The 14,951-nt window shown below is 42.5% G+C and overlaps 1 protein-coding gene across 1 annotated transcript in view; it reads right to left on the reverse strand.

Annotated features, from left to right (window-relative positions):
* Positions 1-14,951, reverse strand: part of fgf11a (fibroblast growth factor 11a) — a 107,501-nt gene that overhangs the window by 42,623 nt on the left and 49,927 nt on the right. Inside the window, exon 2 of the mRNA XM_036146695.1 lies at positions 7,944-8,054. Within this exon, the coding sequence (XP_036002588.1) occupies positions 7,944-8,054 (111 nt within the window). The remainder of the gene's footprint in view (positions 1-7,943; positions 8,055-14,951) is intronic.

Consider the following 14,951-nt stretch of genomic DNA (forward strand, 5'->3'; position numbering starts at 1 on the left):
GAACGTTTCTAGTTAGTAGATGTCCAACGTTCCTTAATGTCTGATTACCTCGTCAGGATCTCGTTTAATGTTTCTTGGATTTCTCTGCCTTGCTAGATTTCCACTAAGCTTCTGTTTTCTGGACCTCCTCCTGGATTTGTATCGCCTCGCCCAGCTATGGTGTAGCTATGGACCAGCTGTTCATGTTTGAAAAGCCTCCATTGTGGTTGAAAAAATAAATTATTCTGTATAGAGGACGGAGCAAACCCTCTTTAGATCTTACAAACATTTTATGGCAGTTGTTAAGGAAAAAAAACTTGTTTGCACCACCATACGATTCAGTTTTGATACCCCGAGTAAAACCAAAATGCAGTTTTTAAATAATTTTGTTATTTGTGAAATGAAAAGCTGACCTGACCTAGTGCGAAAAGACATTTCACGAATTACGGCACAATTACGGAGCGATTTTACAACATGAAACAGATGCGAACAAGCAGCCGGAGGCCGCACTAAGGCATCCAACAGGTAATATATGGTTCTAACACTCCCCCTACCATTCACGAGGTGTTACAGGAATGCGGCTCTTTAAAGGCGATTTGAGATATTGGAGGAAGGATGACAGCTGCGGCTGAAACAGAAGGCTGTCTGGTTCAAAGAAACACTTTACAGCCGACGTCTCCACAGTCTCTTTCATGAATATCCCACTCAGTGCGGCAGAACATGCTCACGCAGCAATTTTTCCCCCTCCTCTTTTAATGTTCTGTGCAGTCAGGTAGATGATTGTGCTGCTGATTGATACCGGTTTCCAATGACGTGAGTGACTAAATAATCCGACTCAGGCAGGAAGGGAACAATTTCCCGAGCTGCGACTTGAGAATGCTAAAAAAAAAAAAAAAAAAAAAAAAAAAGGAGGCCACGGGTGGCTCTACATCTCATGCAGAGTCTGATGGAGTTCCAGCCATTACAAAACGAGCCGGCAGAGTGGGACCCACGCACGGCGCTCAGATGCGGGGGTGACCTCCGCTGACTGATGCTCGACGCTCCGCCACGCGAGGGAGCGGAAGCAGCGTTACACAACAACAATCTTTACACCTGTCTGGGAAATGAGCCCCGCTCGCCTTCGGATGTGCCCTGCGGTATTACATGATGAATATTTCAGATTGGACATGAGACTGTTTAAAGTTCAGCCGCTGTTTCTCCCCGAGCGTAGGTGTGCTGTTACATAAGGGGCGGGAATAATCAGCGGCGGCAAAGCTTTCCGGACGTGTTCGATCACGGCCACAACTTTCCTCTCATGTCGCTTGACAGTTGCGCTTGTTGTGCGTAGCAAGAACAATATAAAGACATTGCAAAAAAAAAAGGATTGATGTCTTAGATCCGGTTTGGTAACACTTCGTCCGCCACATTCTGACATTCTAATAAAGAGGCAGAAACATAAGCTTAACAGAGTCGGACTGTTATTTCTTCACTCATCGCTGTAGGTTATAAATCTGAAATTGTGCCGACTGGATGTTTTCTGCCTAAAATGTTGTTTTGACAGAAAAATGAAAAAAAAAAATCTGCTGTGTTGCCACATAAGGGATATTGCATGCTGTATTATCGATCTGTCAGGGCAGGGCCGAGGGGATTGCTGCAGAGCGGGATACGATGGTTTTTAGTCAGTAATCACAGAGGAGGTGACCCAAAGCAGGCTGAGGTGTGATGATGTGTCCGTATTAAGAATGAAGATGAAAATAAAAGGGAAAAATGTTGATGTTTTATCCCAGGTCTCATCACCATTGTCTAAGCAAAATAATGAACCTTCAATAGTGGGGTGATAGTTTTCTAACCCGTGATAATCCAGAGGTAAAGCCCAGATTTTCAAGAAAACAGAAATTCTCTTTACTTTGTGAGATGGTGCTTACTTATGTTGGGAGATATTACAGATCATCACCAGGAAATCCCTGGGTTGTTAGAGGAAATGGTCATTGAATTAGAATTAATCTGAATTAACCTTATTTTGGCAAGTCTGAGAATACAAACAGGGAATTTGACTTCAGATTCCAATGTTTGCGTTATGTAAAGCAGGAGTCACAAACTTTTTTGGTGTAGTGTCACATGAACGGCTACCAGTACTGATCTTTAACCAAGAAGAGTCAGAGTTCACCTCAACTTTATGTAAAATAAACATAATTTTCATGCTTTGTCATAGATATTGTCGTCTGTATAAATGCAGATGTGAATAAACAGGAGTAATGGAATAAAATAAAGTTTTAGATGCAGCTGACTGGTGGATTGTGCTTTTTTTTTTTAGAACAGGCTCGTGGGCACCGCATGTGGTCCTCGAGGGTTAGTTGGTGCCCGCAGGCCCCGTGTTGTTGCCCCCTTGATGTAAAGAAACAGGCAGACAAGTAACAGTAAGCACACTGCAACTATAATCTATGACAGAAAAGACATTTTCCAGGGGGCAAAGGACAGAACAGGAGCGGTATGTCTGGGGGAATTTTGTGTAGCTGGCAGTCAACCCTGACTGAAAGTGTTCATAAGAGACACATCCTGGAGGTGAAAACTGGCTCTGCGTCGGCTCCTTTTAGCAATCATCGGTTTGAAGGACGTTTCGTTACTCAGTTCAGCATTCTTGGCCAGATTTGGACGACAAGCAACCTCACACATGGATAGTATAAGGATATTTCACCGGACTCATGGTACCTCTCAGTTTTTCTGCTCAAACAAATGATTTTATAGACATCCCAGAATGAGTAAGACAGAGAGAGAGTATTTCAGAGAAAGTAACGTTTCACCTGTCTTCTACTATACACCTTTATACTCCCTGGAGAATCTGCTCCTTGATGTTTGTCTTGAACAGAAAATGCCTCTTTACTACCATTTTGTCGCAAAACTATTTCAATCTGAAAAACTCACACAGAAAGAAAATGCAATTAGAAGAATTTTATTGATACAATATTTTAAGAGTTTGGCGCTCAGACCTCGGCAGGAAAAATTCACGCTGAATTACACTTGAATATGCATTAGCAGGCGTATGAGAATAGGGATATTTCCCCCCGGGTCTGAAACTGGTGGTGGAGTGGAGATAAGCATAGTTTGTTCAGTCCATATGATGATCTGTTTGAGCTTGATGTCCAACTTGATAAACACAGGTTTGCATGAACTGTCCATAATGAGCAAGCATGAAGCGACTGTGGAGAGAAAAAACTCCCCTTTGGGAAGAAACCTCTGGCAGAACCAGGCTCAGCATGGCGGTCTTCTGCCGGACCATTTTAAGGAGTGACAGGGAATTCCATGAGAGACCAGGAGGAATTACACTCTGATAGGAACGAGGTTGAAGGAGGACCGTAGGAAAGCCAGGCGGAGCTTGCTACGATGGTGGAGAAGGGGATGGAGGTGGGTTGAAACCAGTCGACAGAATGCAAACCGGACACGCGCAGCCACTGCTTGCTCGCTGAGCAGAAGGCTGAGATGAGGATGTGGAGTTCTTTTTAAGATGAACCCAGGATGCTGATTGGCTTTGAGGAGGAGCAGTTCAAAGCTGATTGGCTTGCGTCGGAGGCGGATGAGTCCCTGATTGATGGAGGTAGGCAATAGAGTTTCTTCAGTCTGAATTTTCGCTTAAGCTGCATTTTCCAACTGTCTTTGTCTTACTCCGCATACAGATTAATTCACACCACCCTACTGCCAGGCTTAATAATACACACCAACTTTAACAACCACAAGTCAATTCATGTGAACTGGAAAGCGCCTGTACAGAGCCCTGCTACATTTATCGTTCAGGTCTGTGGTGTTATTTCACTAAAACATGGCTGCAGGACAACTTTCCAGACTCCAGCATCTCTCTGCAAGGCTTTCTGACCATACGAGCAGACAGAGATTTAAAGAAGAGTGGAAAGAGCAAAAGTGGTGGCTTGGCGTTGCTGGTGAACAACAGATGGTGTCACCCAGGGCAAGTGACTTTGAAGTTTCGTCTCTGCAGCCTGGATATTGAAGTGTTAGCAGTGAGTTTTTGTCCATATTATTCATCCAGAGAGTTCACCTGTGTTAATTTGGCAACAGTCTACGTTCCACCATCACCTGTTGCCGACACTGTATCTGATGATTTCAGCTCAGTTGTGCATAAACTACAGACACAACATCCCAAATGCTTTTCTGACAATACCTGGTGATTTTAATCATGTCTCACTCTCTGCTACACTTGTAACTTTTCAACAGTCTGTCACCTGCTCTACCTCAGAAAACTCTGGAGTTGTTTTATGCAAAATACCAAGGACTCATACATCTCTTAAGGCAAGACCTCCTCTCGGCAAATGAGATCACAATCTGGTTTTTATCTGCTTAGAATACAAGCCTCTTTTTCAAAGGCAACCTGCATTAAAGAGAACTGTGAGAAAATGGTCACAGGAAGCCAAGGAAGCCTTTAAATACTGTTTTGAGGCAGACTGGGACACTCTGTGCCAGCCACGTAGACAGGACACCGTTGCCATGACTGAGTGTGTGACTGACTATATAAACTTCTGTGTGGACAACACCATCCCCACCAGAACATTGATGCTTCTCCAACAACAAACCCTGGATCACCAGTGACCTGAAAGAACGACTGAATGAGAAAAAAAGAGTTAGGAATTACCGAGGAGTATAGAGAAGAAACCTGAAGTCAAGATAAGAGAAAGCAAGGACGTGTACAGGAAGAAGCTGGAGAGCAAGCTCCAGCAGAACAGTATTAGAGATGTGTGGTCAGGGACGAAAAAGATCACTGGCTTCAAGCAGAGGGAGGATCAGACAGATGGACATTTGGACAGAGCCAGTGAGCTGAACAGGTTCAGTTCATGAACAAGCTTGGCATCCTTCTCTCCTGCCCACAGCCACACAGCCATCACATCCTCCTTTGACACAAAACTTCCCTGTCACACCTCAGACGTTTTATGCTCCGCCTCAGCATCACCATCTAAAACAACTGGTTGAAGAAATTCCTGTAATATGACTTACACCAGCATTTCAATTTCAATTTGAGATTAATAAAGTATTTTTGAATTTGAATTTACAGAAAGTTCAAATGTTCTGTCTGCATGTGTCGGTTATCTCTGAGTACTCTGGCTTCCTTTATTACACTAAGATTTGTCCAATGGCTTAATTGCCTTTGATTTGCGAACTGTCCATTACTATCCATGGTAGGCTGCACCTCTTGCTCAATGACAAATGGAGATAATGAGCTAGACATCAGCCCCTCACGACTGTGCACAAATAAGGGGCTATATAGAATTAATGGAGGGATTTTCTCACTGCATTTTTGATAGAATTAATTTGCTATGTCATTCTACCTGGCATAGTGACAATGCAAAAAAATTTAAGATTCTTAAAGATCACATCTGCATACTTGCCAACTACAACAACCACCTAACTCTCGACAATGGCCACAACAACGCTTGGGTAATTATGAAAACCAAATAACGCCCAACCACAACTATAACCAAGCCCCTTTTAACTACAACAAACAACCAAGACACAACCACAACTCCTCTTACAGTTACAATTACCTCGTTCTTGACCATACTGATGGCAACATTCTTAACTTCTATCCCAATACGCCATCATTTTGACAAAAGTACATTGATTATATTGCTAAAAGTATTGGGTCCTCCATCAATGTGGGTGTTCCAATCACTTCCATGGCCGCAAGTATATACAGTCCAGCACCTAGGAATATAAACTGTGGCCTTCCTCTTTTTCGCATTAACTGTAAGTCGCTTCTTGCGACCCACAGACATTTTGAAAGTATACGATTAGAGCAGCGGAGCTACAAAGAATCTCTGTAACCCAAACTCACTGGATACATAGACATTAGAAGTGAGCATGTGCAGCAAGAGAAAACTAGCAAGGACTAAGCATGCACATTGGCATTCAGTGGTGTCAAAAGTACACACATTTGTTACTTAAGTAGAAGTATAGATACTGCAGTTTAAAAACACTCTGGTAAAAGTTGAAGTATCAACTTGACCTCTTTACTCAAGTAAAAGTGAAAAAGTATGTGCTCCAAAAACTACTTAAAGTATAAAAGTATAAAGTAACCTTTAAAAATGCCACTATATGAATTGAAAGCTTAATTTAAACACTGATTAGTTCTACATGTGGCCCAAGACACAACATAATCATTAACCCATTAGTCAAAGACAAAGTCACTCAAGGAGCATGTTCTCTCTCAAACTTTATTGGAATTCAATTCCAAACAGAGGTAGTATTCAATCCAGCAGAACTGCCAGAACATAAATGTGTGAGTTCCATCAAATACCTAAGGTAAACTATACCCTTTGGTGCAAAAACATTCTAGGTAGTTTGTGTGTGGAGGGAGAGAGAGAGAGAGAGGGAGAGAGAGAGAGAGAGAGAGAGAGAGAGAGAGAGAGAGAGAGAGAGAGAGAGAGAGAGAGAGAGAGAGAGAGAGAGAGAGAGAGAGAGAGAGAGAGACTAGGTGTGGATGGCGTCAATGATCTGCATTGGATGGCGCACATTACGTGAAATAAATATTTATAAATTTTAAACTGAAGCCAAGAGTAACGAATAACGTTTGTTTTAAAAATGTAAGGAATAGAAAGTACAGATACTTGTGTGAAAATGTAATGAGTAGAAGTAAGAAGTAGGAAGAATAATAAGTAATGGAGTAAAGTATAGATACCTAAAAAGTGTACTTAGATACAGTAATGAAGTATTTGTACTTCGTTACTTGACACCTCTGTTGGCATTAGGTGAGCCCGTCACAAAGATTGAGAAAGATCGTCTATCATACCTTTAGGATAGAATATGCCTGTGCAAAAAACCCAGTCATTAAAGTTCCTTGCAACTAGATATGCTACCATCTGCTGTTATTTCTATTAAAACAAAGCCAAAGTGATTGGGACTGAAAGCAACTTGAACACAAAGTGCTGGGTCACATGAAATCCCAAAAACAGGGACAGCGGCTGCTGAGGCACATTGAGGAAGCTATAGTTCTGCAGTCAGTGGCTATGGGAGTCCAAACTTCATGTAACCCTCACATGATACCCAATAACAGGTTGTTTCCAAGGTAAAAAGCTACATACAAGCCTTGCATCATAAATGGACACGTTTGATTTTGGTGGTTGAAAGTAGAACATTTCCTAAACTTTTAATGCTTCGAAAGACATTTTTGGACAATTTCATCCTCTGAATTTTATAGGAACAGTTTGGGGATGGCTTCTTCCAAAGCAAAGCAACCTTAATAAAGACCTGGGTTAGTTTGATGTAAAAGACCTTTTTCTGGTCTTCTCGAAGTCCTGATCGACAGAGGACCGTTGGGAAGAATTCGAGAGGAGATTGTAAGCCGACACCTGTCATCTAACATCAATGATGCATTTTCAAGAAAAAGTTAAAAATGTCCATAAACTCACTCATAAACCATGTGGAAAGGCTTATTGAGCTGAAGCTGTTAAGGCAGCAAAGGGTGGCCAGACATAAAAGTAATCCCATTGGATTAAGCATGTGATGCTAGTCGAGTTCACATGTGTGTTAAGGAAAATTACCCTATAATTTTAGAGATATAGTGGATGGTAATTTATTTTCAGTTAGGGCTGCGTATTATACCCAATCACAATCCTCATGATATTATCTGAACACAGAACATCAATTTCACAAAGCACAGCGTGGACTGCGATTGTTGGAAGGCTGAAATGTTCTAACCAAGTGCCAATTATGCCTTGCATACCAGTAATATGACCAGTCAGATTAACTTCCACTGTCTTTGATGGCCACATCTGGGTCAGATCATAGTGCCTGAGATGATAAAGTACATGGAGACGGTTAGGGCATCACCATGATTGAAGAAAAAGAGAAGACTGAGGCAACAATCATCAAGTTAACCTCACAGTACTGACACATTTTCCTGCTTAATCCTAGAGTGCATCAATGACTGCATCCAAATCTATTCATCTGGCAGCAAAAATAATTTCTAAACTACTCTCACTTACAAAAGGAGCTGCTTTCGTCCTTTGTGCCTTCCATGGTGCCATCCGGCAGCATCTGGAGGTAGAATCCGTGTCTGCAGTAGAGCCGTGTGACGATGCCCTTCAGCTGGGGCTCTGCAGAGCAAACACATTGTTAAAGACACATGTTAGCCTCCAGGACCAAACACACACACACATGCACACACGCTTGTCAGGTGGCCTTTCTCAGTGCAAATGCCTAACTCAAAGAGTGGATGTAGACTTAACAGGACAAGACTTACAATTTACTCTGTCAACCATTCAGACTGAAAGGCATGTGTGCAGATATTTTCTCAGACATTATCAACCCAGGAAGACAAGCCATTAGCTTTCTTCTACAGGTTAGCTTCTGTATTTTAAGGACAGGGGAACTGAAAATGAATACGCAAATAATAAGTATTCTGCTGATTGAAAATAAAATGTTATACTACTCTATTAAACCATCTTTTTATTTATCAGAACTAAGATTCATTTTGGCTTCCTTGTGGTGCAGCGAGTAATTTACTTTTTTAGCATAAAATAGCCAACACATCATGCTAACTAAACAGGCCCCGCTCACATTGGTTTTGGGGGTGGAATGTTTTACCCACATTGATATTGATAAATGCAGTTGTGTCAAAATGTTACAGTAAACGGTTAAAATTCAGTTCAAAGTCTGTTTACTAGCTTCTAAACCTGATAGCTGAAATGCTAACCGTTAGCATCTGGCTTGTTTAAGTTAGCAAGTTGGCTTTTCTTCTGGCTCATAAGGGCTGAGGAGGACCAAACGGAGGATAAGAAGAAATGTCAGGATGCTGAAGTGTTTCTACAATCAACTTTTAATGGATCACATGAAATATGAAAGAGGATGGAGCAGTATGGGGGCAGCTGGCAGCTTGCCCTCGTTTGACAGAAAGGACGTTTCAGCGTGTGGATAAAAAAGATAGCTTACTAAAAAGTAAATTTGCTTATTTAAAATGACAATCAAAAAGTCACAAAATATCTTTATTTTCTTTAAAAACAGTGCATCGAACAGCGTCCCCTCTTTACAGATTTCTTCAGTTTTAACTTTTTTGTCAAACCATTTTTTTTCTTCTTTTTTGTTTTTTACTAATAAAAGCCATCAAATCCAGCCAGGGCAAAGGCAAGAAATGTAATCGCCCAGCAAGACAACTCTGATTCAAAAGAGGAGCTATCAGAAGAAGATCAGAGGAAATACAAATATAATGCAAGAAAATAACCCCCTATACCAAAAAAATATTACAATTAACAGTGTCATAGAAGAGAGTAGTATCTACTGAATAAATGTGGTCTTTCTGCCATGTGGATGGGGAAATTAAGGCATTTGCTCAGTTTGTGGTGAAAGGCAAGTTGTTCCTTCAGGCACAATAGATTTTGTGTTTAAAAGTCAATTAAGCTGGTCTATATTATGTTCAAATAAGTTTAATTCAATTTTATTTATATAGCACCAATTCATAACACATCTCATCTCAAGGCACTTTACAAAGTCAAATTCAGTCAAATCAGACAGATTGGTCTAAATGTTTCTATCTAAGGAAACCCAGCAGATTTCATCAAGTCTTAACAAGCAGCATTCACTCCTCCTGAAAGAGCGTAAAGCCACAGGGACAGTCGTCTGCATTGTTGATGGCTTTGCAGCTATCTCTCATACTAGAGCATGCATGAAGTGACAGTGGAGAGGAAAACTCCCCTTTAACAGGGAGGAAAAACCTCCAGCAGAACCAGAACCAGGCTCAGTATGAACGGTCATCTGCCTCGACCCACTGGGGGTTAGAGAAGACAGAGCAGAGACACAGAAAGCACAGAAGCACACATTGATCCAGTAATCCTTTCTACGTAATAGTGGATGATCTGTCTTCCATGGATGATGTCACAGCTAACAGGTTAGTTACTCTCCAATGGTAGACATACCCTTGGAGTTTAGCGCTGAAAACAAAGCTCAACACCAGAGTTATTGCAAGTCCATATCCACGATTCACTAAGCCGAGAGAAGAGCTGTCTCTAACTGGAACTAGTAAAGTTCAAGCTGACTTTATTTTATATTTGTAACCGTCCTGCCATGGATTTGCTGATGACTTCCTGTGTTTAATCCCCACTTTTGTACTAAACCGGCGACACATGTTTAAAGGCTTTTCACGGCAGACCGCGTCCTCTGCACTGAGCCTGCGTCGTTGTAACCACAGAAAGATAAGAGGCACCATCCATCCATCGCCGGCTGACTAGACACAGAAGGTCAGGCGTGGAGTGTGGTAATCTGTTATGTGTTAATCTCAAATTAAGCCCCAGATCACACAGCGGGCCATGTGCATCTGAACACAGGCGGCTGACGGGCACGGAGGATCTGAGCAGCAAACACGCAGCGCTGACCTTTAACGAGTCTCTGCCGCCACTCTGTGCAGCCCTGTTTGGTAGCGTTGCTGCATTTTAAAACCGAGGGAACGCTTCTCGGACGGCAGTGAGTGCACAACATCTGGTGCATGTGCAGAGCTGAAGACTGACGGTGCCACACCCTAGCCCTCCGCACTTAATCTCTCCAGCATGCATCTTCTGAGCTACAAGGACGGGAAAATATCCCTAAGCCACAGTCGAGCTGGAACGATAAACTGAAAGCTTTTGAACATAAAGATTTCCAGATTTCATCATGTCACAGCCTCCAACATCAGGTATTTTTTATTGGGATCTTTTGAGATAGACCAAAAATTATTTCAACCATTTTTACAAATAAAATCTGCCTTTGCATTCCGCCCGCTTTGCTCTGATACCTTTAAATAGAGTCCTGAGCAAACAACTGCTTCTAGCCAAGAGGTCCCAGGTAACTCCACAAGAGTTGCGGACATCCACCCCTCAGGTGGGAGAGTTTGTTGACGAGTATTAATCATCCATCCTCAAATCTGTCCTTTGATGTTTTTAAGAGAGGTCAGTGGGAAGCCATTGTTGAAAGCAGGCTGTTACCAGTCATGTTTGTCACATGCCGTGTAGGGGACACAGCAACCATGTGGCAGAAGGTGCTCTGGAGATGCTGAGACCGGATGTGGACATTTCGGCTCGCATGCCAGACACAGGTGGAAAACTGAAACTGCTCGTCGCCCTGAACATCCCCAATCGAGAACCATGGTGGTGGCAGCATCATGGCGCCAAGGCCAAACCTAAATCTCATCAAGAATCCATGGAGACGCGTGAAAATTGACCACCGATGCTCTCTGTGCTAACTGACTAAGCTTGAGCTATTTTACAAAGATGAAATGTTGCCGTTTTCACAAAAGCTGAAGTTATGAAAGGTGTCAAGTCTGAATAAGTGTAACCGTTCAAAGTAATCAGTGGTACCAGAACCAAAAAGTCTGAAGAATAAACACGTGTTGGATTCATGAAGAGAGACACACGAGGAGCCGTGAGAAAAGTACTGGCTCCTCTTTGGATGCTCACAGGCATTCAAAGAGAGTCAAGCAGCGATCTTAATAAAGAAACAGGGATTAATTTCCCATATTAAGAACTATAGCCATCGAAGTCACTCTGAGCCCTGAGGCCCCGTAAAGGCCAAAGACAACTGCGCTGCGGCTCATGTTATTTTTACCACTGTGACACACTGTTGTTCCCAGCGTGTGAGTTTAGGCATGTCCAACAGTTCGGCTGAAAGCAGGGATGATCACATCCGTTATCAGACGCTGTACACAGAGCTAGGCCAAGAATTAAATCAAGGTTTATTTCCAGGAACAGAAAAGAGAAGCAAGAAGTGAATCAAGCTGTTCTTTAGTGAATCTTTGCACCACAGGAGAGAAATGAGCAACATTGGGGATTGCGCAATACTTTGTCTTTGATTTGTAGGCTAGCCGTTTGTGTTGTGCCGTTCAGTTTAAAAGACTTATCAAAATTTCTTTTCAATTTTTGAAACTGTTTTGTCCACTTTTTAGGTGCAGTTTCTGGTCATCTTTACGGGAATATTTGCTTAAAGGAGCAATACGTGGTATTTCACCACTAGGTGGTGCTTCAGAACTGTCCGTAGACCAAAACAAGATGTGTTAAGGTGCGTTTACATTGAGGTATCAGGCCAAGCCACAGATTTACCTGACATCCATATGCACAGGTGCCACACAGGAGCGAAGTGACGCTACGCAATGCTAAGCGAGGGTGCAGAGGCAATTCTAGCAATGCAAAATGCATGATTTTGCCGACTGAAATGACACCAGGTTGACACAACACCTCCGATGGATGCAAAGCGACAGTTGTTGGAGTTGAAAAAGCGGAACTTTTGTGTCTTGTTGCGGCACGACAACCGATCAGGAGCTGGATGTTGCTGTGACGTGGGATGTTTGACAGCGGAGAACATTTTTGATCTGCTGTGGGGCCCTCGCCATGTTGCTCCAACGCTGCACTGCTCTGGTAGTGGTATTTCAGGGCAGGAAGGGGCTAAGCCCTGAGTGGCAGCTGTTCACGTGCACGTACACGCACGCGCGCGTGTACACACACGGTCCGGTGCAGCCATGTAAAGAAGAGACTGGAGAATAACGCAGACAGCTGCGGTGTGACGTCATACTATAGTCACTCTGAAATATCACCTTTAGTTCTTCACATGATAATTTTTTAGTTCCTTCTATCTAAAATAATGACATTTTGCTTATTGCTCCTTTAAGTCATGACTTTGACATTTAAGCAACAAATAGGCTCCTCAAGGGTAGAATACCAAAAAATGCAACAAATAAAAAAATAAAATTAAAACTTAAAACTGGTTTTAAGGCATTTCACGACAAGGAGTTCCTTTTACCAAGCATTTAGAGCTGGGAGGCCGATTGTCCTCTCTGTGTGATTTTCAAAACAGGCGAAAGGGGGGCTCAAGTCAACCCGCTGTTGTTACCTTCTGAACACAGTGAATGTTAACTTATGTGAAGGTCAGCTGGGTTTGGGCCTTAAGTACGGGATACAGCGATGACAGAGCACCTGTTTGATCAACCAGCCACCATATTTAAGGTGGCGTTGCAGGGGCGTCTTTTCGACATGGCCCCCATGGCTCTCTGCTCAGGGCAGCAGGGCCTTTGGGGCGGCATCTGTCAGCTGTGCCCCAAAGATTTTGATGCTGCTTATTTGCAGCGCTGCTCGGTGAAGAGTTGCCCCCTTTCAGTGTTGTGTGCAATAACCCGCGGCTAACTCATCATGCTGAGGCTTGTATCTGTCACTGATTGTGATTTGGTGCTAAACTAAAGAGACATTTCTGTGTATTTTTCAGGAATGTGCGTCGTATGTCTACACTGAACAGGTCAAACACTGAGATTTATAAACTATCAACTAAAGGGGAAGGCGACTCTCAGCTCGTATTTACTGAAGAAATTGATTTAAGACACTGTGCATCTGCAGAAGACTTGTTTGAAAATTGCTAAATTTGTAATGTTTAACATAACACAGTATGTGTTGCACATAATTGGCAAATCATCACCTCTTGCAATAATAGTCTTTATATTTGAACTTTTCTCTACCCTCCCTCGCTCTCTCTTCCTTCTTCCTCTCTGACTCATTTTTCCGCCTCTTCCCTCAGTCCCTTCATCATCCTCTGTATTTTTTTACCCCCACCTCATCCCAAAAACTGCATACCTAATCTGCAGGGAAACCCCTTACTGTCGCTCTTTTTGAATCCTGAAGAACTGACGCAGTGGGGAAAAAGCGGCAGCACTTAACAGCTGAATGACAGACCGTCACTCAGAGGAAGTAGGAGAGAGGAGACGGAGGACTCGGAGGAAAAGCCGTCTGAGATTTCACCTAAACGTTCAAAATGTGTTTTAAACGGGCTTTTTGGTTCACCTCAGCGTGGTGTACTAATTCATTTTGAAGCTGACGGCTGATTGCAGATTATTATACGTCCATCTGTTTGTCGGGACGTCTTCAGAAGCACTCTCCATTCTGTCAGTGTCAGCAGCCGAGCTGCCGCTCCCCGGGGAGCCCAGATGTGCAACGGCGCTGATGAATTGTGATCACTGTAGTTCAGGAACAGTTTAAGGGTTTTGGCAGAATCAAATACAAGCCATTTCTTGCAGAAGTTGTTTACGATTTTTTTGCAGTTAAACTGAAACTAAAATTTGCATACACTGCATAAAAAAAACCCACATTTCTCTCACTGTCTGACCTTATATTCAACGAGACAGCTCCTGTTTTAGGCGAGTTGGGATTACCAGAATAATTTTATTTATTTATTCATTGATAAATGCCAGAACAGTTGGAACAGAGAGAGAAATCTATGATCAGGGGTCTCAAACTCAAATTGCCACGGGTTCGGGGTCTGGTATCTTTAACATGTGTTACTTACCCTGCAAACCTGGAACAAATTGCTTAATTACCATCATTATCAGGGAGTCCAGCCCTAACATGTGCTCTAATATCTTAGCCAGGTGTGTTGAAGCCGAGACAAATACAAAGGTTGCTCCAGGACTGGAGTATAAGACCAGCGTTTAAGAGATTTAGTGATTTTTCTTTTTTACTTTCTCCAATTTTATGCGGCTAACCTACAAATCAAAGACAAAGTATTGCGAAATCCCCAATGATGCTCGTTTTTCTCCTGTGGTGCAAAGATTCACTAAAGAACAGCTTGATTCACTTCTTGCTTCTCTTTTCTGTTCCTGGAAATAAACCTTGATTTCATTTCTGGGTCCAAGAAATGAATATGTTTTGGTGTGAAAAACTCAGGTTGGATCAGGCCATCACTCCATAAACAGCATTAATAGTCAGATTAGAGTTTGTAAATCATGAGGAAAGAAGAATATGTGGAAATATTGAGGCAGCATCTCCACTGTTTGCCAGGAATTTAAAGCTTGGACACAAGTAGAGGACCCAAAGCGTACCGCCTAATGAGCTGCAGAATGGCTTAAGGACAACAAACTTTTAAATGTTTTGGAGCGGCTATCACCAAGCCATTACAGCGGGTTTGTCAGGGGGAATGAGTCAACTTTGCAGCAAACTATTGTTATAATGCCAAATAAAACCACCTGTTGTCCCAAAAGTCTAAAAACCGCA

The sequence above is a fragment of the Fundulus heteroclitus genome, chromosome 14, assembly GCF_011125445.2.
Source record: "Fundulus heteroclitus isolate FHET01 chromosome 14, MU-UCD_Fhet_4.1, whole genome shotgun sequence".
Lineage (NCBI taxonomy): Eukaryota > Metazoa > Chordata > Actinopteri > Cyprinodontiformes > Fundulidae > Fundulus > Fundulus heteroclitus.